Below are 27,678 nucleotides of genomic sequence, written 5' to 3'. Positions count from 1 at the left end.
GGGAGCTGTTCGGTGCTGACAGCGCGAGCGCCATGATGCTCGCGCGCGCCCACCGACTCTGGAGCGTCTCGACAGCCTCGCGCCGGAATCTGCAGCGCGCGCGAGAGAGCGAGAGAGAGAGAGAGAGAGAGAGAGACGCTGCTGAACTAGGTGCCGGCTGTATACGTATAGCGATCTGTGTGTAACAGCATCATTATTCATTATTATTATAATGCACATTTTTATCTCGCGCTTCTCAACGTACAGCATTACACAAGCAGCTGTTACCATGATTTGCCCAGTTTACACAGCAGGGAAATTTACCAGTACTGTACCAGTCCAGGGTAAGCGGTACCTTGCTCCAGCAGGTTTACGAAGGCAAGATCGTCGCTCGAACCACTACGCCACCTGCCGCCCGAAACTCACGTGGACGTCGCAGCACCGCAGCCAGCGCGTGGTTTTCGGAGGCGCAGCACAAATAGCCTGTAGGGACAGGAAAGGACACAGCGCCCAGACAGGGACTCGAACCCATATGTGTACATTTCAAGGTCTGGAATAAGCACAGTCGGTCGGTGTCACAAACTCTTCCCGATTTTCGGAAATATTCTTGTAACCATCACTGGTATCGTTGGAAAAACGCACGTGCTTATTTATCTTTACTTAACTGACATTTTCATCCAAGGTTACTTATACTGTTAAACAAGTAACTTGTACATTGATTCACCCAACGACACAGCAGGGTAATTGAGGGTACATTCCTTGATCTGTGGTATAAAGTCTGGAGTTGAGATTCGAACCCAGGTCGTTGACCGAAAGGCAAGAGCGCCAACCACTACGCCCCCTGCTGGTACACACAGATCCGTGCGTCCAGCTGCGTCGTGACCGGCTGCAGGCCCCAGCCGTGTTCCCGCAGTCCATTTCCCAGCATTCTCTGCTGGAATTAGAGTTAATTCGAGTTCGAATTTATTTGCAAAAATTTCCCCGCATATTTATTTAGGCACCCTGCGCGATTTAACGTAAGGCGCAGTGACTGATTACCATCTACAGCGATTACCATATTTTGACCGCGAACGCCTCATTGACACGCATGACACGAACCGCGTCATAAATTGGAGCCTTTTGGTGCTCGGAAAGGATACAGTTATTAGAAGTACAATCAACAAACTGAAACATGGACTGAAATATGAAATGCATTTTCATAATCCTGCCGCAGGTATCGCTTGTGTTTTCGGAATTTTTTCCTAGAGGGATCAGGGGGTCTTCTCCTGGTGGACTGCAGGTGGGCTTCAGGGGCTCAGGTTTGCTTTGAAAGTAACTAAGTAGAAGTTAAAAGTGGAAATATTGCTACTCTATTACTCCGTATAATAAAATAACTGGGGAAGACAGTTGAGTTTTGGTGCAGTAAATGGTAGATACACACATTCTCGTGCAGCCTGTGCCCTTGAAAGGGTTAAGAGCCTCTGAAACAGAGCTTGTGCTATGTACTCAAAGGACCTGGGTTCGAATCCCACCTCCTGCTGCAATACCCTTGATCAAGGTACTTACCCTGCAGTGACAGAGTAAAAAATACCCAGCCATACAAACGGGTAAGCAACTGAAAAGAGCTTAACGTGTCGCTTCGGAGAAAAAGATTCGCTAAATTAATAATAAATATAAATATATATTTGACCTCTCAATTAAATCCCCAGTGCAGAGAAATGCATCATGTACCTTCTTTACTTCTGTATCTGCAACCATTCCACCTGTACAGGGATTACCAGAGTGGCTTTTTACCCAACATTTTGTAGCTAGCATATTCAAAAACTAACACACAGCATCCGTGCGCATGTGCACGCACACACACACACACACGCACACAGAACACTCACCCATAAAGCCTTCGGACAGACACAGCACACACTCGTATACATACCATGCCACATGATGACTTTGCATGCAAAGACAAACATCCATCTGCACACATCTCTGAAATCGATATTCCCTCTCTCTCTCTCTCACTCACACACACACACACACACACACACACACACACACACACACACACACACAGGAAATTACAGGCGAGGTATTGATCTTGAATGAATGGCAATTAGCCTATAGAGGGGCCTAAAGTGAGATCAAGACTTTGGAAAACTAACATTATCTCTGCCATCAAGTAATCCCACGAAGCAAAGCTGCTGGCACACGCCAGTGCTGCTGAAGAAGGGTTGGGCAGAGCTGGGGGGGGGGGGGGGGGGGGGGCTCGATGAACTCCCCCCTGCATATCCCTTAGGGGAAAACAGGGCAGCAGGTTCGAGCCAATATTTAAGCGCCCCCGGCGGAGCGGTAGTCTGTCGGCGGGGGGCAGGTGGGTCCAGCCTCCGGCCTTCTCCCGTTACAGCAGTGCTGGACGATGGCTCCCTCCTCCTCAGCACTACCACCACCACCCCGCTCAGGTTCTTCATTCTCAAAAGTTTTCGTGAGATGCTGCATCTCTAACGAAGGGTGAGGACAATGAAATTGAAACTGAAAACATTTGCCATCTAGTTATACACACACACACACACACACACACACACACACACACATTTACATAATAAGTACATTTACATTTAATCATTTAGCTGATGCTTTTCTCCAAAACAAATTACACTGTTAGGGTACTTACAGTGATTTACCCATTTAAACAGCTGGGTCATTTTTACTGTATCTGTTCTGGGTAGATACCCTTACCAAGGAGCGTGTGGGATTTGAACCCAGGTCCTCTGTGTCCAAAGACAGCAGCTCTAACCAGTATGCCCCCTACTGGCTAAAAATAGAGCCTTTGCTCTGACTTGGAATTCAGTACAATAAAGAGTTCCTGTGATCCATCCCCTCCAAACGCAGAAACCAATGTGAATGTTGTGTTTCATCATTATGTTTCTGTAAAAATGTAGCATTAGTACGCTGAGGGTAACCCCCGAAAGGCCCGTTCTTCATATTTTACCATGTTTGTGAGGGCATTTCCCTCACAGATATACACGTATTCAATTATACTGATGGTTTCAAGCAGAGCGGAAGCAGAACGAAGGTGAACGCGGAGGACCCCCATCGCTCCATCGCCCCGGACAGCCAAGCGCCAAGTCCCACCCCCCCCTCCGGCTCTGCTCGAGCCAAGAATCTCTGGGAGCCTTTATGACGACAGCGGCCAATCAAACGGGGCGTCCTGACTTCAGATCTCAGATTAAGACTCCGCTGGGGGTGGGGGGGGGGGGGGTGAACTCACTTAGCTAAAATGCTACTGTCAACAAACAATTACCACATCACCCCTCAGCGGTCCAGTACTACACAGACAGGGCGCAACCAGGGAAGGAGTGAGAAGCCATGTGCCGCGGCTCCGAGAGCTAAAGAGATCGAACGCAAAATTTCACTGCGGTGAACAAACTACGATTTTAATAACGTCCTTAATTTAAGGCAGGGTACACCCTGGACAGGGCATCACTCTAGCCCAACGCAACCACCCACACACACCCACACAGGACAATTTAGAGTCACTAATTCACTAGAACTTCGTGTCGCTCGACTGTGGGAGGCAACCAGAGCACCTGTAGAAAACCCATAAGAACACAGGGAGAACACGCAAACTTGTGCACACAGCACTCCGGTGCTTTCAAATGGTGATCAAAGTTAGGAATTTGACATCCTGTAGGCCAGGAAGCTGAGCTTCAATGCATGTTATTTTATAAACACCTTTTGACCTTCTGTGAATCCTCAGCTTCTTATGTAGCAACAACATTATCATCTTCGGTGGTTTCCAGAAGGGTCTAAGCCAGCGGTTTCTGTCAGCCGTTTTAAAAACACAGGAGCGGAATACGGAAGTTCTGATACCATGCGCGTCACACCTGTAACGTGTGCATAAACAGGAACTGGTTGGTGGCTCTAATTATTAAGTCATTGTACTTGCAATTATTGACCCGTTCATAGAGCTGGGTCATTTTTACCGCGGTAATTTTTAAGGGAAGTATCTCGCTCCAGGGTACGACAGCCGGAGGCGTGAATCGAACCTGCGACCGCTTGGCTCCGAAGGCAGCAGCTGTAACCGCTACGCCACCAGCTGTTCGATCGGCGACGTCACACCAACCGGCTGTACGTTGGAAGTCGCCCGTCTGCATCTGTCCTTTGATTGAAGGCACTTTCGTTTTCGGGACACTGAAGACCGTCGCAAAGATTGCTCTCACACACACACAGCCTCTGCAGGATTCCAACACACTCTCCTGCGGGGAGACCCGGTTTGATTCTCAGCGCTCTAGAGATTAGAGAGGCTGCTCTACGGGAGATTTGTACCCGGCGAGCTCTATCTGATGTGTCATCTGAGACAAAGCGGATCGATGCTCGGCAGGGCTTAGGACCGGAGAGGACGGCGTCCGCGCTCGGCCGGACGCCTCCGCTCGGCCTCATTACCAGGAGCGCAGGAGCTCTGCAAACGCTCGTTCTTGGCTCGCAAACTGGACTGTAAGATCTCTGCGTGGACATCCAGCGCGCAAAAGGCTTCCTGTGTGCGGATTGAAACTTTCCACCACCTCCTTGTACAAGTGAGACCCTAACACACACACACACAAAAACACATATCTGGTAGATCCATCCTTGCTGCTATTCTGCCTTGCCGCCACTTCACAGGACACCTTTGATTCACACCACCAGGCCAACGCCATCTACACCCACACCACCCATCTTCTCGGCTGCCCGTCTCCCTGTGCACAGAGTCATTTGCGGTGTAGGGGACGCTGACTCGGCTACCTGTCCGTCGTTGGGGAGAACATTCCACAACTTTGCCGGTGCACCGAAGTGACCGGTTACGGGAGAAGAGGAGCAGGTGGTTGGTGAACAAGGTGTGTGGAGGAGTGGGGCCAAGTGGGGTCACAGCTCCGCCCTGGAGAACTTGGTTCCACGGTGCGGCACACTGGAGTTACTTGGCGGCACCACGGTACTTACCGTAAAACTGCTCCAGCACATCCAGGAACCCGAGCTCCGTCAACCACACGAATTATGAGATACGGGCAAGATGATGACGTTCCAGACCGAAGAGGAGATGCGGCACGCAGCTGAGGCCTGTCAGGTTTTGAAGAGTAAGAACGAGGCCGAAAGAAGCTTCTTGCGTAGCTCATCCGCGCCGCGATAAATGTTTCAGGACGCAATAAGAACCAAGAGGTAACTGTCACGCAGATGTTTTCTGGAACACCACATCATAAATGTATCATGTCTTGGACACTTTTTCTTCTAAATAACAGTAAATTGCTTTCGGCTTTCCAACCTTTTCTTCTGTCAGCTGTGCGAGAACATCAGCGGCTTTCGGCTGGAGACGCAACGATCTCCTAACGGAGATGTTCTAGCGTTCCTCCCACAGTGAAAGAACAACACGTTATCTGGGACCGTTGAGATCAGCCGTGGGAGGAATTGGCCTTCTCGTCTCGGAAAAGGGAAATTCACATCTGGATGTTCTGACTGTTGGGCATCGGAGGCAGGCTACGTAGAGGAACCCTTCAAGGTCGCCGTGTTTCACCCATCGGTCGGCTGCTCAACGCACCTCCCTGGTGCTCCAAACAGGACAGTGTCGGCAGGAAGATCATGTCCTCCCTTTCCTCTCCCCCCCAAATATTATTTACTTTATTAGATGCTTCAAGCTGAAGGGATTTGCACTGCTTACAATTTTAGACTTTTCCGTTGCTGGATGTTTGTAATCGCGAAAAAGTGGTACTTGAGCAAAACTGTCATTAGAGGCGCTACAGTCCGGACTCCTGGTGGGATTTGAACCGGTAACCTTTCACGTAACCTTTTTGTCGACCGTCTGCATGTTGTTGTGCTTCTTTTATTTACTTATTTATTCCCAGCATCTAAGGCCACGTCTGATTACTCCTGCGAGGACGGCGGTATGAAATCAGCCTGCCGCGCCAGAGTACCCCCCCGCCCCAAGGCCTGGAAGATGGAACATGAGGTGGTTTCCGACCAGTCTCCGTAAAAACACAGGAGGTCCAGAAGGTGGGGAACCAAGACTCTAATTGAGCTGGGGGTCCAGGGAGCGCGACAGGTGCGGCCCGTTGAAAGAGTCGGTCCCCTGGAGAGGGGTATAAAAGACAGGGGGCAGGAAAGGGGGGCAAGCAGTCGTGAGCGGGACCCGTGTGGAGCAGGGGCAACAGAGGCAAGAAGGCCGATCGCAGCGCAGGTGAGTCGCCTACGGGGTGGAAAAGGGTTCGGGGAAGGACGCTCGGGTTGCTCTTCGGCGTCTGCGGATCTTTTTCGGGAATCAAACGGCAAATTCCTAATCTAAGTTCAACATGTTGGACCGCAGTCCGCGAAAGAGCCAACCGCGGGAGAGGAGGTACGTCTTGCGGCTGCGTGTCTTCTGTAGGGTGCCGGATGAAGAAGCTTTGTGACGATGAAGCTCTACGAAATCCTGGCCCAGAGAGCTTAGCAAGCGCCGTAAACATGACTGGTAATCACACTTTAGTACGTTCCAAGACGTGCGGTGTAGAGCGATCTACTCCAATCCACTCATCTATGTTCCTTCATCTAAATCTGAGGTTCGTATTTGTTGTTCTTTTTTAATCATTCCTGCAACATGGTTAAGGATAACACATCCCATGTATCGTAAAGGGAGGGGGACGGGACTCCACCTGTACTCGGTTTATTCCATGTCCAGGCACTTGAGATGAAGAGCAGAGCAACCTTTGATGTTGCAGTAAAAATAGGCTGCAGCACCTGGGGGACATTAGATAAGTGAAGCAGCAGGGATGCGACCTTTCAGACTCCGTATTAGGCAACCGAAAGTTCGTTCCTCGCCCTCCGGCGCGTTTGGACAAATATCTCCAGGCACAATGAGCGATGCAGCGGAATCCACAGCGTGAACCATGGCAGAGGAGATCTCGACATCAGATCCTCCACGTGCTTTCTTGTGGAATTTGCATTCCGAGCGAATCCTCAAAATAACCAGTCGCCAACAACCAGAACGGGAACCTGGCTGATGTTGCTGGCCAGCGAAACGGTCACATCGTCTTTAGGAAACGGAGACATCCCTGAGACGAGCTCATGGGTCCTCCAGATATGCGAGCTGGGTTCAAGCGGAGATATGATGTTACTCCTGAAATTAGGTTCTCCTTCGGGGAGTAACGAGACACTGAGTTTGTTACGGTCTACGGAGGACGAGAAGGTTGACTGCACATTCCGTCCAGGTCAAAGGTCAGCTGACATAGCTGATGCTGAGCTGATGTAGCCAAAAGATGATGAAACTGGTGTTCCCATTGCCCAGAAACCTCCAAAAAAAGACAAACGCACACAAAATAGAACCAACTGTAGCTACACCCTTGAGTCGTGTACACCTGAGATACAAAAATTTTCCAAAGTATTTCTTCATTTCTTTTCAATTACACTTCTTTCACTTGGCTGTTTTCTACAATTTCAGTTTGTTCTGCAGTTAAAGCGACCTTTGTGCAACCAGGCAAAGCCAAAAACACAACACGTCTAACTGCCTTAATTCACTCATTCGTACAGAGTTTATTACTCAAGTCTGGTGTTTGAGTGCTGGTTTATCGGTGGCAAGAGAAAGAATGTTGCATATGATTATGAAATTGATCAATTGATTTGGACAGGAATTTGTGGCGGTAAAGTTTTAAGAAAGTTTATATCAACATCACCCATTTACGTCTCAATCCCCCCCCCCAATGACCTACAGTCCTAAGCTACCAACATCATCTATGAATTTATAGTCGGATAAATTCAATGGAGGGATTTTAGGGTACATACCTTACAAGGGTGGAGGATTCAAACTGATGACCTTGGGATTCAAAGGCAGCAGCTCTAACCGCCACGCTATTAGTTGCGCACATGAGAAAAAAAAAAGTACTATCAAAAATTAATTATAGCAATCTTTACGATGTTTTACATAACCTAACCTGTAACCAAATCAAAGGATGTCTGTATGATTGAGCTTCTGAGTGACACAGTGGTGGAAGTGACTTTCGAGTTTCAAACAAACTGAGTTGCACAGGCTTCTCATGCCAGTTGTGTCGGTAAGTTAAGGAACGAATGTATTTATCTTCTAGAGAATTCCTTGACATGTGACAAAGGAGTCAAATCTGTACGTATGTTGAATACACCGCTGATAACACGTACAACCATAGTGGTGAAATTGTCCTACAGACCTTCTGCTTCCTTTAACCTCCTTCTGCCTCCTACCTCTTACCATCCAGAAGCTTCACCCTTGAAGTTTTCCCCAAGTCATTCCTGACGCCGCGGCTCTTTCCGGCACAGAGGCCAGACAACCATGGCAGACGAGTTTGGCATGCAGGTGAAGAAAATGGCCATGGCCATGGGAGCCTCCCTGAGTGACCAGGATATCGACCGCATCCCCAGAGAGATGAGAATGCAAGGTGACTTGCGGGGCCAAAGCGGCAAACGGCAGGTGTCAGAATGAAACCTGGGCAGACAGATGTAGGAGGTGCCGGGGAAGCAGATATTCAACTTTCTAGGCGTAGGTGAAGGTGTAGTAAAGCCCGCGGACTGCAACGTAGCAGCGGAAAGAAAATACTGAAGGTACAAAGCATGTGGGGCTGGGTAGTACGGGTGTATTCCCGAAATGGGTGCACAGTGGGGGCAACGAGAGAGGTGCAGTGGTCGGTGGGAGTTACAGGAATCGGTTCAACTTAAAGGATACGGTAGGTGAAGACAGCCAGAGTGCTTCTCCAGAAGACGACGAATGAGATGAGATGCCGGGAGCCTTTGTTAGGATCGCTAGGAATTATCTGCGCGCTGTAATCCCCACCCAGGGAACTTCAACTACAACAAGTTCTTCGAGTACATGCAGCAGTTCAAGACCTCCGAGCAGCAGGAGGACGTCATCAAGAAGGCCTTCCAGACGTTGGACAAGGACGGCAGCGGCTACATCGAGTGGAATGAGATTAAGTAAGACTGCTCTCCAGGTAGAACTTCTGGGAGACCTTCAAGAAGCTTATGGAGGTTTACTAAGGCTTCTTTACACTTAAAAAAGTGAACCGCCATCATTTTAAAGCTACGATTTTATATGCTGAAATAATTATACAACACTGTATATTAGTAATTAAGAGAAATTCATACCAGGGAGGTTACTGGGCGCCAGTCTCACCTCAGCGTCTCATCCACAGGTACATCCTGTCCACCGTGCCGAGCAGCACGCCTGTGGTGCCGCTCTCAGACGAGGAGGCGGAGGCCATGATTCAGGCTGCCGACGTCGACGGGGACGGCAGGATTGACTTTAGGGGTGAGCGAGCGGACAGAGTTGTATATGTGGCCACCAGGGGGCGACAGGAAGTGTACGTGAGGAAACGTCACTGCTCTTACCACTTCCTGCAAAGGAGTCCCACTATTTGCAAAAAACACTGACATACATAAGCATATAAATTTCAGGCTGCCACGCTCCTTTGCCGGGGGGGGGTCGTACGGGACGCTCGCATTTCCGAAGACTGTTTGACGATACGCCGTTAGGATGACAGAGTTTTCAGAAGCCGTTGCACCACCTTGTGGCAACTAAAATTAAGCTTGTTAAAGTATCACAGCGTGTTCAAAAGCTATTCATTTAAACTACAGCTTAAATTCAGAATAAATCTGCCGTGTCCCTTTGAGTCTAGATATCAAGGCTTTTATGTGGTCGCCACCCACGGCTGCACCCCGAACGGGGCTCAGCCAATAGAAGGCGCTCTTCTTTGGCAAAGACCGATTCCCTCAGGTTACGCCATGTGTGGAGAGCGAGCAGTACCAGCACTACAGCACACGGGAAGGTCTGAGCTGAATCCTCATAGATATCGGAACCACTGCCGGTGGAAAAAACATGTAAATGAAGGGCACCTGTCTTTCTACCTCACAGCGAGTATGCAGCGTAACTCCTCTAAACTGGAGGTAATGACCACTAAACTGTCAGGGTGGGCTATCACATCCTTTTCAAACACATCGCGGTGTTGATCGCAGCAGTTTGGTTACACATCGCGTTAGGGCAGAACCACACTGACCTTCATCCCCACCGCGGTCAGGACGAACATGTCGCCGTTGCTTTGCAGAATTCTCCGACCTGATCAAGCTGGAGAAGAAACCCAGGAAGTAGTCGTCCGACAACACCTGGACTACAGGATGAGGACGGGTGTGCTGCGGGGGGGGGGAGGGAGGGTGGACGGCCTGCTGTCTTGCCATGCACAGCAGTGAGTCTGGAAAGGAATCGGTTTGGGGGAGGGGTGATAAGCACTGTCTTCAGGCATAGGAGAAATAACCCGTGAGGCTACGTGTCAGTTTCGCTTGCATATCCTGGCCTCTGATTAAAAGTGAGGGGAACCCCAAAGCTTAATATTTGCTCTTTCATCAACAGATTTTCCTTCTTGCATTTTAACCTTTACAAGTTATGTGAACTCCTGCATGCAAGACTGAAGGTAGAAGGGATGTAGTGCCAATTTCATGCTCATTATCAAACTATCGGTATTTTGAATGTGGAATCGAACAGATTTGACAGTCACCGCTCCAGCACGCTTTGGTCAGGCCTGATGATGACGGGACAGCGCAGCTGGAAGGGCTCTGCGCTCCGGCGCGAGAAAGAAAACGCGTAGGTGTGCGCTACGCTCCGTGCCTCCAATTGTTTGCGCATTCGGTCCGTTAATGAATTACGAGCTGTGTGTCAGGAAAAGGTTTCCATGAGTTCTGCAGCCTTCCCTACCGTGGCCGCAGTGACCCTAAACAACCCTTTCCCGTGTGCTTCAACAATGACGCGAAATCACTGTTGGTTTGAATAGGGATTTTCTTTTCTTTTTTTCTTTTTTAATGTTTTTAGTCTGTGCACAAAAGTCAACTCAATTCACATGCATCCTCGCTGAAACAACCTTTTTCAGACACCAAACAACCTGATATGCCTTTCTCTTGTTTAGAAAGAAAAAAAAAAAGAAGCATATTTTGCGTAAATGTTTGACAACGTGTCAGTAATAAAGAGTTTTGTGACCTGAAACTGCCTATGTGCTCACGGTGTGTGTGCAGTTTCCTACTCTGGACTCTCCAGCTGCCCAGTAAGAAGTGAAATTACTCGCATGTCACGCAGGCGTCACGCGGGGCAGGGTGTCCCAGTCGGCCGCTTCGAGCACAGTTCTCCAACGGCCTCAGCGCGAGCTGAAGGAGCACCCCCACGCACTTCGCCCACATTTTGCTTTTTCACTGCTGCCCCGATTTCTTCTGCTTGACCACTGTAGCAAAAGCAACCTAAACTTCCTAAAAACGGCCCGGCCAGTACCATCTTCTGACAGTTTGCTACTCAGTTTACTACATTCAGACTGTACCGTTTACACAGATGTGGCACCCCGCACACTTGACCCTTACGTGCTATAATACAAGGACGGAATATTTAACATTTTCAGGCATTACACCAATTTCATTTAAAAAGACAGCAGACATAAACAAAAGCTAGTACATTCATTGTTTTACAAATACACATAAACAAACAGAACTTAAGGAAAATTTTGTTTGCCACAGGAATGCTTTATATGAGCCACCATGCTTGATAGTAAAGAGAAAATATACCTTCAGATTAAAATCAGTTTGATTCTCCAACCTTTACCCCTCCAGCACAGGCATTAAGGTGTGAAAAAGTGAGTGTGCTCTGAAATAGAGCAAAGGCCTCATTTTCTTCCGCAGCTATAATCTCACAGTGTCCAGAGAAGAAAGCCAAGTTCGGTCCAGTCTGGCCACCACCAGCTGTGTCCGCGGCGTTCTGGATCACTCCGAGGTTCTCTCTACAAACTAACCTGAGATTAGACAGGCCCTCTGTGACGCCTCCATATTTCTGAACAGGGTTTGGGAGGTGTCTTCCAAATATTGGCACAATTTATCTTCATTTTTAATTGCAGCAGCAAAGTTGACTGTTATAATCACTTTCTGACAACTTATGAAAATATACATTGCATGAAATAATTTCATTTACTGATTGGTAACCCACAACATATAAATAAGTGTCCATATAGCATAAGTATCTGACATAAGCCAAAAATTACTTCACAGCAGCTATAGAATATCCCTTAAAATAATAGTTTATATATATATATTTATTTAAAAAAAAAAAAAAAAAAAATCTTTTGGATGTTTAGCTGAGTAGGAAGTGATGAGTTTGTGCAGCATCTCAACACAGGCACTTGATGGGGCTGTTAAAATTGCGCCCCATTGCCCCCACCTTGGCCAAGTCAACATAATGTGACATAGGATGCCCCGCAATGTGGAGCTGGCAGAAAGGGTGGTTGGTCCTTGTTGCCATCCTCTGGCCTGTGGTTGCCATGGCGATCACGTGCAAGTAAGATCACTAGCGCATGTAGAGACGGATAAGGCCTTCCTTGTGCAGCTGCTGCCAGAGGTACAGCTCCAGGTGCAGGTCATGGTTGGCATAGAAAGTCACTCCTCTGTGTCTCTTGTCGTAGTAGTGGTCCGAGTACTTACTGTAGTCAGGGGTCATGAAGCCATACGCGCTCACCTGGAACACATTATCATCATCGCCATCATTATGCTCCGCTGTCCAATTCTGATGTCATGACTCAAAACATGCAACATGCTGAACTTGACCTTTTAATTCATGGTAAATACGAGTTCAGAATTCCATATAAATCCAACGACCTCATAACACAAATGCATTTGCTGTATTAGGTCATGTGGTGTAGTGGTTAGAGCCACCATCCTACATTCAACAGACCTGGGTTTGAATGCCCACTTCTGCTACAGAGTCCTTAATCAAAGTACTTACCCTGAATTGCCTTTTGTTTGTTCCATTTCCCCCATAACAACAAACCGGTGAAAAACAATTGCTCTTACCTGGTCACATGTGTGCAAAGCAGCCAAGAGCATGACGGCACCTGTGGACGGTCGGTATATGTTCCTGTACTCAGTTTTCATTATATTGGAGCGCAGGAATCTGAAGAACCAAAAGAGTTACTAAAATAAATGCATGATTAAGAAAAGCTCAAACAACAAAATGATTTTGGTAGCTTCTCCTCATTGGCCTGTATCACAGTGATGTCATGGGCTCTGAGGTTCAATGAAAGGAGGTCACTAAGTCTTGTGTACAGAAAAATTGACATCTGATGGCATCCCAAGGGCATCTCACCTGTTTCTGATGTATCGGATGAAGTCCGGGTGATACATTTTGAATTTCTCCAAAGTAACATTATCTCCAAAGTATCTTGGTGGACTGCAACATGAAAACTGCAACTGAATGAACTGGACCAAACCAAGCAAATTAAACAAATATGACAGAATATAATAGCAGCACTCGATTTTGAGAATACCCAGCTGCACGTACATCCATTTAACCCAAAACCAAGCACGCTTACATTTTGCTGCTCTCTGGCCCCTTCTTGATGGGAGTGTGTGTCGCTGCTGCCTTCAGAAGAATGTAGTCACGGTCATGGTCTGGCAGAAACACATACCTGGTCTCCTAGGAGATGCAATAAGATGGGTTGAGGTGGAAGGGTCAGAATTGCAGACACGCTCCCTTTTCTTTCTGGAGGATTAACAGCTTCACTTTCCTTCAAGAGCTGTTTAAACATCTCCCACATCTACACAGCGGGGGTGTTAAGTATCCAAAGCGACTACATAGTATCCATTGTTAGTCGCTTTGGACAAAAGCATCTGCTAAGTGAATAAATGTAAATATAAGTGCTGCCTGTTCGATGAAAGTCAGGCCTTTACAATCCTCCAAAAAAAAGGAGTCTTGAACAATGACAAAAGTTCACAAAAAAATATATGCTATTTTTTCATACAACAGACATTCAGTACAAAAAAATATTTCACTTGTTATAAAGTCATTTCACTTCCACATAGAGCATTTTATTCTGTAAAACAGCATCGCTGCTCATTTCAGAGACGCTGGGACAGAGATACAGACTTGGCATCACAAACCCATAACATAATTTGGATGAAGTGAGGCTGAATTTAGCATACTGACCTCTAAGGTACCTCGAAAACGGCGGCTGCTAACGGAAGCAAGGCCTTAATCATGCAAAACCGAATTAAGATACTCAAACATTATATATTTATTAGTAATGCTGCCAAGTGCCTGTAACAGCATAGTTTTCACATACTTTGCAAAGTGAGACACTCTGGCAGTGATCTTGAGAACTTTATTTCTTTATACCAAACATCCATGAGCGAAAACTATAAGAAGAGGGAAAAAAGGAAGGAAGGAAGGAGGAAAAAAAGTACAAAAAGGCACTAGAAAATCCTGCATCACAGAGAAAGATTGACTGAAATTTGAAACCATATTCTTTATGACTCAGGAACCAATTATTTTTTCAACAATACATAATGGTAATTTCACACCTTCATAATGGGATGGAGTTATTTCACGGAACAAACAATATGTGAAGGGCTTGTGTATTTTTTTCTAGCCATTTCTACCTTTTGCCCTTCCTTCCTTCAATGGGGTTACAGCAGTCACTGCTTCTGTGAAACCAATATGATCCTGTGCTTAATAAAAGGCAGCTGATACATCTATGGGGGGGTGTTATGGGTGGCAACCATCAGGAAACCCACCTCCGAAAGCGGGGGACCCTTGTAACCCACTGCTCCGTAGCTTGCGATGGAGTTTCTCAGGGTGTTGGCGGAGAAGGTGTACATTGTGGTACGGGAGCCTACGTCCTCCTCAAAGCCATTGATCACTGCACCGTTTGTCCTACACGAAACACACAGACAACTTTTACCCTACTGGCGATTCTAGTTTTTACCATAATGTTGATAAGGAATGTCAACGTGACATTAATACACATTTTCTGGAAGCCCATTTAATTAAAAAGTGACTTAAGAAGTTAAGAACTTAACAGTTCCAGTGTACTAAATGGGTCATCTGATGATTATCATTTCTCTTCTATTTCATCAAGAAATCTGGATTAACCATGTATCTCAAGAGTACAAGTTACAGCCTTATGGCTACAAGCACATCCTGGTAAGCACTACTTCCTGCTGAGGTACTAATCAATTATAAAGACGTGGGCTGGGCTGCGTCCCCACCTGAAGACGTAGTCGTGCCGATCAATCTCCCGACCCTTCTTGGACCCATTGAGAATCCCTCCGTTTCCTACCACGGCACAGCGGATGCAGGAGCTGCCATTGGCCCGTCGCTCCCAGTCATCGAACATGAGCCGATTGGCTGACGTGTTGAGGATGGACAGGGTGTTCATGAGTGCTGTGAAAAGGACAAACGGTGAAACTGTCTGAACCTCTGGTGACATCCTTGGGGGCAACCAACTGTAGGCCAACTTAAATGTGTTATGCCACATTTATGACTGCCGTGACACCTGTCTGATTTTCTGCAAATGTATACATGTTAACAGTTTATTATTTAGCTGGTGCTTTTCTCCACAGCTGGGTACTTTTTACCGTATTAATTCAGGGTAAGTACCTAGATCAAGGGTACTACAACAAGAGGAGGGATTCAAAGCCAGGTCCTCTGAATGTAAACTGACTTCTTGAACCACTACATCATGTGCTGCTCCAGTAAAGTTTGAAATAGCGAACAGTAGAAAGAGTGGGAGAAAAAAAATTACTGTTGGCATTTCCTTCATATATTTAGTGTTTAATTCAGTATGTTCCTTCAGGTGTAAACAAGTTACTGTTGCCCTAGCATTCTCAACCCAAACAGAGCAGCAATTAGGGTCAGCTGACTGAACTTTGGTTAATCTGACAGCATTTAAATGGGCTCTGCTCACTCAGACTGTAACCTTTGTCCCTCACATAGGACTGAAGACATACAAACAGAGTGAGGTTGTCAGGAAACAGATTCAACACCTCCAAAAGCAAGGTGTACCTAGGCATCTGCAGTTCTCTCTTGCAGTCCCTGGCTCCTTCAAGCCAAAAATTACAGTCATGGCAAAGTATCAAGTCAGAGACCGGCAGCGCATTACGATCATCATTAATGCTTGCCTTGTTTAGCGAAATGCACCTTGATGATCCTCAAATCTTACAAAAAGTGCTACATGGACAAGGTCATCAAGTTAACATTTTAGGCTGGTAATGATCCAAAGCACACAATTATGTTTGTCAGACTGACAGAAGAGCAACAGATGTAACGTTTTGTAAGACATCAGTTAAGATTCAGACCTAAAGCCCAATGACATGCTGTCAAATATAAACCTGAATAGAACCGCTATAGCTCAAGAAACCCATGTGTGCCACCAAATTAAAGGACACGTATGGGCTACAATTCTGCCCCGGTGCTGTAAGAGACCCCTCAGAAATATTAAACGGGTCTTAAACGGTAACCGAATCCAATTACTTTTTCAGAGAAGCAATACTGTTTAAAACTATTTACAATGGTAGTTTTGGATACTAAGCTACTAGTCATTTACACATTTGACAGTGGGGTAAGTTTTATTGCAACCGTGAAGTACCTTGGTCAGCAATTTGAAACTGGGTCTGCGGAGTGTAAGGTGAGACCTAACCACTACACAACTTGACTAAAATTTAAGTGGAGGCCTTTATTAAAAGGTACCAAAAGCCATTCACACAGCTCAGCGCTTTAGCTGCAGCAGATTAAGTTTCGGTATAACAACAGAGCACTTTTCTGGATTTAATCCTTACTGCCGTGAAGTGCAGTTGCTGATCCATTCCACTACCTGCTGTCCACAGTTTATTTTTAGACTTAAATTTAAAAAACACACAATAGACTGCAACAATACAGCCTTGTCCCACCTTACAAAGGTTATGTGAACCTGAGAAACCCTTCGTAAAGTGAATTCTAACTCAAAAACAGAGGCATGGTGAATCCCCCCCCCCAAAAAAAAAAAAAAAAAAAAAAAGATCGTTAATTTCAATGGTAAAAAAATTTTATGCGTTCCTGAGCCCCAAAACACAGCTACTGATACTAATATATCACCAATCCCATTAAAATGGACACAGTTACATTAAGAGCTTACATTAGTTACTGCACCACTACGTAACAAGGCAGCTTCCTTTCATTAATTACTCTATAATACTGTATGACTATGTCATTCCCCTCTTTCATACCCATTAGATGTTGTAGAAACCGTGGGTTTCTACCGGGTACCCCAATTTCCACCCACCGTTCAAAAATGTGTGTTTCAAGTAAACGGAGGACTCTAAAGTGCCCATAGCAAGCGAATGTGTGCAAGTATTATGCTGCTCTGTGCTGACACAGGAAATACCAAAAATCATGTCCAGCCCTGCCACCACATAAACCTTATTAGATATGATAAAATAAACTTGCGTTCACACAAAATTAATAAAACATGTTATACTAAACATCTTTAAAAATACATATTGTAATTACTTATGAAAAAGAAATCTAAATCAATATAAACAATAAATACATATAAAACCCCCTATATTTCCTTCAGGTGCCACAATTCCAAAGTCCAAAGATATGTGTTACAGATGAAATGATGACTCTAAATTGCCCTTTTCACCCGTGTGTGTGTGTGTGTGTGTGTGTGTGTGTGTGTATAAACTTGTGAATGCATAAAGGTGTGAATGATTGCGGGAAGTCCAGCGTGGTGTAACTACCACTGCAAGCCACCTCGGACAAAGCTGCCTACTAAATACTACATAGTGTTCATAATACATCCCTCTCAAGAAAAGTGTTTATTAAATGAATAAATGTAAATATGTCTTGTGCTGCTCAGCTTTCAGGAAGCAAATGAAATCTAGTTGGTTATCGTAAATATGAAGAAACACCTTGCAGTAAGGATGAGGGATATTGAATCAAATTCCCATGAAGTGAATGGGTGTATCTTGGGGGATAAATGTTTAACTGACTACTGAACAAATAACATTTCACTATCACAAATAAGGTGTGGTTCCCCTTGTTCAATGTTTTATTCTATCAACCATGAACTTCATTCCCTCGAAAGATAAGGGGCTCGCGATTATTTGCAAAGAGCCCCTGTGGTAACGCCTCTTCCCGTCTCCTGGTGTGTAGGGCCTTACTTTCATAGTCAACACTGCCCCAGCCATGTGCCCCAGGGTACTGGCGCAGCCGTTTGTACTCCTCCGGGCTCCCATGCTTGTGCCACTGGAGGACAGGCACATGCTCCAGGAACCGCTCCTTGAAGGTCGTCCCCTTCACCCTCTTGCGGGTGCTGTTCGCGCAGCTCTGTGGGGACACACAAGGAACGGTTCTGCAAACATGGATTTTAGCAACATTCAGACACACCGTGTTCAGGTGATGCAGCAGATAAGGTCACAACTCCATTGTCACATGATACAATACCAAGGTTGTCTTCACAGCAGTTAGTGAGTGACACACACCCTTTCATCAAACATCCCTATTTTCCCCCCTGCTCTGAAGAACCTCAGGAGTACTTATGGTGCTTTTTGGCCATCAGGGTCCATGGTTTGCCGATTCTACTTTCAGTGTCCGTGCGCACATAGAAACCTGCGTCTACCTTAAGGCATTTAAGGTCACTCATCCATACATCAGTGGAACACACACACACTATGGGTGAACCTGAACAGCATGTCTTTGGACTGTGGGAGGAAACCAGAGCACCTGGAGGAAACCCACGCAGACACGGGGAGAACATGCAAACTCCACACAGACTGAGTGGGGATTAAAACCACATCCTCTCGCACCACCCAGGCGCTGTGAGACAGCAGCGCTACTCGCTGTGCCACCGTGCCGCCTAAATAAAGGAGTCATTCATATAAATAAATAAAATAAATGGGTGTCCAGGAATTAAATTTGACACGTTTTTATGCGCAGCCATGGCCAGCAGGGATGACTTTACTGTAGAAACACTGACCTTATCCATGCTTCGCAACCTGCACAACCGCTATGTAAAAGCACATGTCAGAAGTGACCTCCCAACATGCTTCAGTGCCCTTCAGTGCATTCCTCTTCGGTCACCACAACAGCAGCCAACTGTTCTGAACGACACAGGTATGACCTGGTGCTTTGCAGTGGAGGCCACAGCCCACATTTTTGCCTTGCAAGAACTCCCTTGTGCAAAGAGCGACTACAAAAACTAGATCTTCCCAGAACCAAATACCAAGGGCAACAGCGACCCTCACGAGGACATGAAGTTTTACTGTACTGGATACACTGAATACAGCACTTTCTGCTGCCTGCTGTTATGTTAAACTCTTGAGTCTTGCTAGTATGAGCAAGCAGCCACTATTTATTTAACCCCTGTTCACAGCTGGTCTCCAAGTTTGTCGTTTTTAAGTTGTGGCGTGATCACCCTTGGTCATAACGTGATGCTAGCCAAATAGCAGGGATGTCGGTGGTTAAATACACACACACTACTTATCTGCAGTTTCAAGAAGGGAGGGGCCAAATCAGTCAGATTACAGACACCTATGAGACACCATGCTGTAGAAAGGATCCGAAGAGAGACTCCTTGAAACAATATTTATACTGGAGGTTTGTTCTGTGTTCCAAAGGCTGTTTGACAAAATTGAGATGGCAATTTGAGGTCAAACTGTTTGTCTTATTATTTTACAATGTGTTTACTAATGTAAAATGTCTACAGGCATTTTGTGCCACATGACTGATGGGGGAGAAGAAAAAAAAAAAAACACTCCAGTTCATACTTAACATTTTACATACCGGCATCTCAGAGGTACAACTAGCATTTTTATTATTTATTTATTTTTTAAGTGCTGTCATTCTTTTACCATTAACTGCCCTGCTGGCACTAGCATGATAGTCCCTCAGAATGTCATATCAGTTGGAATGAGGTCACAAAGAGCCAGGATGGGGTATGTTACAATAGAATATTGCGTAATTGATAGAAGTGAATAGTAAACTATGTACATGACTTAACATTATTACTATCACAATTAACGACCATTTCTTGCATTGTTGTTATTTTTAGTAATCATATCAGTATTTGCGAGGCACACACGTTTATCAAGTATGACAGACTGCTAATATCAGACAGCACAAAGTAAAGAGATGAATAAAAGATGAAACTCTGTTTCATTACCAATTGCGTCTAATGGCCACTGTAATTTTTTTTAACCCTCAAAGTAGAATAATGGCCACAGCTGAGACATGCAATAAAAAAAATTAAACTTTTTATTGCTAATAAATCCCATAGGTCATTCCACAGCTCACATCTCTCTAAAGCAGCTTTAAGACGTGCTCCGGCAAATAATCACGGACTCTCAGACTACACAACGAGCAGTTCAAACTGTTAAAAAAGGTGAATTACAGTGAGTGAATGGGTGGTTGGCAGCCTCATGTGCTGAGCATCCCGTGAACACATTTAGGCAGATTATTATCTTTGAGAAAATTACTTCATATCTCACCGTCTGAGATGGCACGTCATCTGTGGCATATCTGTCCCCAATGTAAGAGAACTCTGTAGTTCCACGGGGCCTGGGAGCCTTGGTGGTCTTCCGGCTGCCTGCAGTACTGGCCTTGTGAAGGGTCTGTGACCTTGTGGTGCCAGGTGAGGCCACTGCCGGAGTCCTTGCAGCTGGAGTGAAACGATCTCTGGCGGGCGTCGATGTCTCAGCCTTGAAGAGGGCTATTTTAGAGACACTCCACCTGTAAGGAGGTCTCACACTGAGCTACACGAAAAAGGACACTAATGAAAAAAGTTCAAGTGTCACAACAGCAGCCCTCTATCGGTGAACTGCATATCAAACATGGGGGGGCAAGAAAACAAAAACCACACTCCAGCATTCCAAAACACTTAGAGAAGGCACCACATTTGTGTTTTGGCTTAGCAAAAAAAAAAAAAAAAAAAAAAACCATAATCACGTGTTAAATTGGGGGCCCGAGCCTTGCATTTCAGCAACCGTACATTACGTGATGAATGGGACATTTTCATCTAATGGTAATGCTGTCAAGTCTTGCGTTTCCCACATCCACTTGGTCAGTAATACAAGGGCAGCCTTGTTAGAATGTTGTGTTCATCCACTGAATAAAGAAGACGCCCTAACTGTATCTGCTAAAAAGAGCACTTTCTGCCTCCATGCAAAGAAACAAGGAACAGATCACATTTCAGGACACAGTTCCTTTACCAATGCAGTCACGCCAGTGCAATCCCATTGGGTTCGACCAATGTCACAGAGGCCATCCTAAAAGAAAGCAGATGAGCTGGACCTTTAAGGTGACTTACAGTGGTTAGGTTTGTACACTAAGCCTCATATAATAATTTACACCTTTATACAGCAGGGCAATTTCTACAGCAAGTACCTTCATCAAGGGTATTTCAGCAGGAAGTGGGGATTCAAACTTGGGACCTTAAAATCTAATGGGTTTATCCATGGGGGGCATGGTGGCGCAGCGGGTTTGGCTTATACCTGCTCTCTGGTGGGCCTGGGGTTCGAGTCCCGCTTGGGGTGCTTTGTGGCAGACTGGCATCCTGTCCTGGATGTGTCCCCTCCCCCTCCAGCCTTACATCCTGTGTTGCCGGGTTAGGCTCCATCTTGCCACGACCCCACTCGGGACAAGTGGTTTCAGTCAATGTGTGTGTGTGTGTGTGTTTTATCCACTGCGCCACTTGCTGCCCATGTTAATGACATTGGGGAGGGTTGGGGGGACCAATGAGAAAAGACTCATACCTAAATGAGCCCAGGGGTGAAAGAAGGAAGTCTGCATGACAATTTTGGCTTTGTAATAAAATCTTTAACCTCTGATGTGGTTATGTCACCCCAGAAACAAACTGAATTATGCAGCAAGTACACATCAGGAAAGCCAGGAATGCAGCATCGAAAAACGGGTCAGCAAGCGACACAATTGTAAGAACCATTACCTTGCAATCGAAGGACTTGGGTCTGAATCTCCAAACCTACTTCAGTACCCCGATCAAGATACTTATCCAGAATGATACAGTAAAATTACCCTGCTCTATAAATGGGTAAAGCACAGTAAGTCACAAACACTGCAGGTCACCATGAACAAGGAGGGGTGATAAAATAATGAATAAAAAATTAATTTCCTACAAGAATGTGACGCACACAAGCGACACAAACACAAACTAAGCAGTGGCTGTTCATTATAAAGCCTCTGCAGCAGATAATGATGATTAAACATGTAATCCAGAAGAGAGAAGTCATTACAAAAGTCATTTTTTGTATTTTTCTAAGAAAGGACAATAAAGGTGGTGTACTAACTGAAAAAAAAGCCATTTTTAACTGATGAGAACTCTGGATTTTCATCTCAACCAAAATGATTACCAATAAAATATACAGCCTATTCCGTTTTGAGTAATGGGTTATTTATGCACTTATTTCATTCAGGACGATTACACATATGACTTTCCAGTTTCAGAACACACCCAGTTTTAAAACAAAAAAAAAAAAAAAAAAAAAAAGTATAACTTCTCTTTAAAACTCCCTCAGCATAAACAATAATTTAACATCTGTGGCTGATACTCTTTGGCTCCAGCAAGGCCATAAATGTCAAACCAAAATAATATATGCAGAATAGAAGCATAATTGCTAAGAACTGCTGCTCACAAAAAGAAACTAGCGGGAGGAAAAAAATTAACCAGCGCCGTCAGAATATTGCAAGGAATTCGTCGTCATAACGGGACCTTGGTGTCTTTGTCACTGTCTATGGTAAAAGTCTGTTTAAGTTACGAGCTGCAGAGATAACAAATTATACTTACATACATATATATAATTATACCCAAATTGTACACCTACTTCCTTTAAACTCCACATGGCTTGTTGTGCGCCTCCTCTCTGTTCATTCAATCAAAACAAAATGCCTTTCACCAATTTTTCCTATATTACACGACAGGGAAACCGCACCATTTCTGCGGGTGATCAGAGGCCTGTAACAACTGAAGCGTTGATAACACTTTTAAAGTAAACTCATAAATAATCATAATAGAGATTATCTCTATAAATCACTGTGGTCAAATAAACGTTAATGTGCTCCTTGTGACTTTAAGGTCATAAACTGACAATGCGAAAAACCCTTGATGTTGACATTGACGTTAGCTTTTAATTTAAATCACAGACGGAGAGGAGAGTAATTTGGATGACAGTGGCGGACATAAACCAGGCCACTACTGGTAAAAAAAAAAATAAAATAAATCATTTTAAACAAAGCATACAGTTCTGGGAGGACAAAGAGGTAAAGCTCATGTGGGATGCAGGAATCCATACTGTATGTAATCAGAAAGAAAAGAAGAAAACCAATTTCAGGCCATTATCATCTCACTCCTGTAAGCCAGAGTATCGATACTTCAGACACATAGTGTAGGGTTTCACCATGACACTGAAAACACTCAATTTTGCTAAATAACTAAACAAATAACAAATACGTTTATATTCAAGGCAATGAGATCAAAATAAATTTCACAGTACACGTTTTTTCAGTCGTGCACTGCTGAGTTGGATGTAACGTTTGTGTGTTCACTGGGCAACATGTAACTTAGAAATGAAAGAACTGCCAATAACAGCTTATGTGGTCTGAGGTTATTTCCTCATCTGTCAGTTCAGTTATAACATCAGGAATCTGTGAATAAGAAATGTGTCGTTTTAAAAGGCCAAAAGTGTAATATTGCGTGAATTTTCAGCATACAAGTTAAGAGAAGATATTGCTGAACTTGGAGAAAACCAAACATTTTTCTGACAAACACAGGTGGTCCCCGATTTACGATGGTTTGACTTACGATTTTTCGACTTTACGATGTTAGCTGGTGATACACATTCAGTAGAAATCGCATTTCGAATTTTGATTTTTTCCCAGGCAAGCGATATGCGGTGCGATACTCTCTTGCGATGCTGGGCAGCGGCAGAGATCCGCATCTCCCAGTCTGTCACGCAGTTGTGTTTTGTGCATCCATAATGTCACAGAAACACCCATCTGCGTCTCCTGCTACTGGTGAGAAGAAGAAGAGGAGGGAAATTACTCAAGATAATTGTTCAGCATGAAGGCAGCAAGCCCGTAACGGCCATCGCACATATGCTAAGCTATGATATTTGGTAGGTTAGGTGTATTAAGTGCATTTTCGACTTACGATCAGTTTCTCGGAATGTAACCCCATCGTAAATCGGGGACCACCTGTACTGTTTCAAAGACACACTTCCTCCAAAATTACTTATACCTTGTACTATACACCATAGAAGTAAAAAATAAATAACGTTGATAACTTGTTTCATCATCACAAATTGAAATAACCATTAACACAGCGCATGCCAAAAGTAAACAAAATGACTCATCTGCTAAGAAGTTCAAAGACACATTTGGCTTTAACTATTTGATGAAGTTGTTGACTGACACATTCAGAAACGTGCACTTCCAGTTCGGAGACATGGTCTACAAACATACTGTAGGTAAGAGTCAAGAATGTTGAAGGACACAAGGAAATAAAGTAAACCAACAGGGGATCAATTTAGGCCATTAAAACAAACATGTCTTTACACGAAGGGGTGATGAGAGCAGTCTTGGCAGTATATGTAAAAGAATATTTTTCATATTTTTATGATTTTCAGAAATCATAAAAGCAGGACCAGGTGAAGTTCACACCAGCAGCTAGATAATAAGGCTAGTTAACAATTATCCCAAAGAGCAAGAAAGAGAAAACGGCCCTCGTTCTTTTGCAATTTTTAAAAAACTCACTACTTTGTTCACACAACCTCATGCTGATCAATGCTCTGCCACAATTAAATAGGAAGCCATGCAGAGCAGTAACTTTAAGTGGAATTACAATAAGCATTGTGTATCAGCTGGTGACGCAGTGGATAAAACCTGTGCCTTGCAATAAAAGGACGTTGCAGCCGATCAAGGTCCTGCTCTAACACCCCTGATCAGGAAGTTTACGCTAAACCGACTCAGTAAAAATTACCCAGCTTTATAAACGGGTAAATCAATGTAAGTTAAGATGCTTTGGGGAAAAGTGTGGGATTAATTAAACAAATGGCACTGTACTGGTATTAAGGAGTTCTGAAAGTCGGCACTTTAATATGCAAAATTTGTTAAAAACAGAAAATAAGTAACAGGTTAAAAGACGTCCAGTGCAGAAACATCGGACCAAAAGCCGTTGAAGGATTCAACGAGCAAAACAGCGATCAACTACAGTATATGAAAAAGACGATGGCACTGGAAAAGACTAACACTTGTCACAGGTCAAAGGTCACCGACAAGGAGAGGTGGTCACAAATATTCACAAAATCATAAATATTATCAGAAAACTGAATGAAAACCTCCGAGGCTTGGTCAAAAGAAAGGCTGTACACTGCGAGCTTCGCAAAGCTGGTGCTTATGGCAGGGCTGTTAATCTTAAATCACAAGTCAACATGCGATAAATGCAAATGTAAAAACATTTAATATGGAATAATGGGCACCAAAAGTAAACCTAAGCAGCTGAACAGTAATAGGGTCCTATGAACTGCCCTTTACTTTTTCTCAAGACAAATGGAGAGAAGAGGGTCGCGTTAACCACGGTAATCCAAAGGTGCACAGGAAGGAATAGATCCAGCGAGAGAAGGCGCTGCAGGCAGCTTACCAAGGCTTATACTTGATGTTCGGGTAGCAGAAGAAATAGAAGATGATGTACAGGCACAGCAGCACGGCCAAGGTGAGCACCACCCGCTTTGAGAAGCCCATACCCAACTTCAGCCCCTTGTCGTTCATCCGCCCAGAGCAAGGTGGACGGCAGGGTCCGGCAACCGGGGCGGAGGCCCGACAGCCAGGGGAAGGCTCGGTCGGAGCAAGACGTCCAAGGGAGGTGGATTAATTGGTGCCCAAGGGGCTGTCCGCGGCACCTGATGGGGGTGGGCACAACAAGGCATTCGCTGACCGCACACCAAAACACCTTCAACAACATCCTAATCACTGACTAAACAGCAAGTACCTGCTCAAATGCATTCCCTGTAGTTGAAAAACGAAAAATACACGTGACCCCTGTATCCTAGTGATGGTTGAAGGTTTTTTTATATATAAAATAAAAATAAAAAACTATCCACTTTTTTGATACCTGGGGGAGTTCTACTTTTGTGCCCTCGCGTGGCCTGAATCCCATCAATAAACGTCCAAATGTAAAGATGTCAGCCATATAAGTTGCAGTGACAACACAGCACATGGGGTACTTACGATGGCGAATTTAAAAAAACGACGCGAAAAGCAGCACAGGAAGACGGCAGAGGCTCAAAAGCAGTCGGGGGCCGTTATCCAGGAGAGGACAGAGGGGGATGAAAACGAGGAGGAGAAGGAAAGCCCAGAAAAGAAGGGGAACAGAGAGAGAGAGAGAGAGAACAACAACCTGGAGAAAGAAGACGTCCGAGAAGACGAGATGAGGAGGACGATGAGCAGGGAGAAGAATAAGGAAAAGACTTGGGAAAAGGAGAGGAAATGAAACAGTGAGGAGTGCCAGGAGAAACGGGAGACGGAGAAGGTCCCAGAATCCGACTTGCGCTCACAGGAGGGAGTCAGCAAATAAGGCAGGAAAAGATCCTCCTCCTGTCCACGTCCCGCGTCCCCAAACGCACTCCACCCACTTCTCCGTAAGTCAATGAGTCCATCGGGGCTGGAGAAGGTGGTCAGCTGTGGTCGTCTTCCAGTGAACCGAACAGCAAAGTGGTCCAAAGTGAAGTAAAGCGCTTGTGACCAGTCCACAGCAGACGCCGGACATTCCTCAAAGTGGACCGAAACGTTCCATCCGTCCAAAGGGTGCTGAAGCACTTCGAAAGAGACTCAAGCGGTCCAAAGTGGTCCAAAGTGGTCCAAAGTGTGCCGCAACTGACTCACTCACTGAGAAGATGGTTCGAACGTGGACCGTCCAAAGCGGTTCCAAATGGGCCGAAGTGGACTTGCTGTGACGTCACACGCAAGCCCACCAACGAACGGCTGCTTTTTTTTTTTTTTTTTTTTTTTTATCACGAACACGGTGACGGCGAGAATAAGAATAATAACGAAGAAACTCCTACTTTTCGACAACTTCCTCTCGACACGCCACGGTTAAAACGCTCCTCAGCGTTTCGTTTTCACAAACGCGCGCGCCAAGTGTTCGCTGGGGGGTCCTTCGGCGGGGTAAACACAGTAACACGGCGCGTGTCCCGCTTCGCGACGCCTCCCAAAAAGACCGTTTTTTTTTTTTTTTTTTTTTTTAACGGAGTGCAAACGCGTCACCCGGAGCGATATTTATACACGGAGGAGGAGACGGAGAGTTTCTTTCTCTCTCTCTCTCTCTTTCACACACTGACACACACACACGCACTGAGAACAGCCCTTCCCCCCTCCTTTCCGCTCTGAGGAGAAGTTTCTTTGTCGAACTTGAGGCAGCGCTGCCGCCCTGCAAGGCGAGACCTCCCCCCGCGCCGCCACCACCACCCCGCTCTCCATGGCGCGGTCCGGTTCGGGGACAAAAGAGTAGAACTTACTGGCGCGCGCCGCTCCAGCGTCCCGTCTCGCGTCGTTAGGCGCGCGCGCCCAGAGGGGTGACGCCGACGGGCGCCGTCTTCTCTCGATGGAGGCTGAGGCGGCGGTCGCGAGGCGAGCGCATGCGGGGGGGGCGGCGGCCCCATGATTGTGGGAAGAGCAACAGCTGCTGACAGCGCACCCCCCCCAACACACACACGGCGCTCCCAGCCTCCTCAGAGACGAGCGGAGAGCAGTCGGACGAAGAGCGACCAGACAGACATGAACTGAACAGAAAGCGCGCGAGCGGACAACATGATGATGATGATGATGATGCGCGAGACAAGGCAGGAAACAGACTGGACAAAGGGAAGAAAACCCAGTGGACACAATACCGGGGGGGGGGGAATAATAATTAAAAAAAA

At 45.5% G+C, this 27,678-nt stretch overlaps 2 protein-coding genes across 5 annotated transcripts; one reads left to right on the top strand and one right to left on the bottom strand.

Moving 5' to 3' along the window:
- The first annotated feature begins 8,092 nt into the window (after window positions 1-8,092).
- Window positions 8,093-10,063, top strand: LOC114912322 (parvalbumin-like EF-hand-containing protein). The gene is made up of 4 exons (XM_029258649.1): window positions 8,093-8,360; window positions 8,757-8,892; window positions 9,111-9,226; window positions 10,020-10,063. The coding sequence occupies exons 1-4, from the start codon at window positions 8,255-8,257 to the stop codon at window positions 10,061-10,063; spliced, it is 402 nt and encodes a 133-aa protein (XP_029114482.1). The 5' UTR covers window positions 8,093-8,254.
- A 663-nt stretch (window positions 10,064-10,726) lies between these two features.
- On the bottom strand, window positions 10,727-27,674 carry st6galnac (ST6 (alpha-N-acetyl-neuraminyl-2,3-beta-galactosyl-1,3)-N-acetylgalactosaminide alpha-2,6-sialyltransferase). 4 transcript variants are annotated; one of them, XM_029250740.1, is made up of 10 exons: window positions 27,277-27,674; window positions 25,404-25,662; window positions 20,242-20,482; window positions 17,917-18,082; window positions 14,983-15,157; window positions 14,509-14,647; window positions 13,308-13,411; window positions 13,082-13,165; window positions 12,790-12,889; window positions 10,727-12,454 (listed from the first exon to the last, which is right to left on the bottom strand). In XM_029250740.1, the coding sequence occupies exons 2-10, from the start codon at window positions 25,529-25,531 to the stop codon at window positions 12,287-12,289; spliced, it is 1,305 nt and encodes a 434-aa protein (XP_029106573.1). In that variant the 5' UTR covers window positions 25,532-25,662; window positions 27,277-27,674; the 3' UTR covers window positions 10,727-12,286. The 4 variants fall into 4 exon arrangements, with proteins under 4 accessions (XP_029106573.1, XP_018600949.1, XP_018600950.1 ...); XM_018745433.2 differs by lacking the exon at window positions 27,277-27,674 and adding an exon at window positions 25,991-26,611; XM_018745434.2 differs by lacking the exon at window positions 27,277-27,674 and adding an exon at window positions 26,317-26,611.
- Window positions 27,675-27,678: the final 4 nt, after the last annotated feature.

Source organism: Scleropages formosus, chromosome 1 (assembly GCF_900964775.1).
Source record: "Scleropages formosus chromosome 1, fSclFor1.1, whole genome shotgun sequence".
In the NCBI taxonomy this organism is placed as follows: Eukaryota; Metazoa; Chordata; class Actinopteri; order Osteoglossiformes; family Osteoglossidae; genus Scleropages; species Scleropages formosus.
This window is presented reverse-complemented; position numbering and strand designations above follow the sequence as displayed.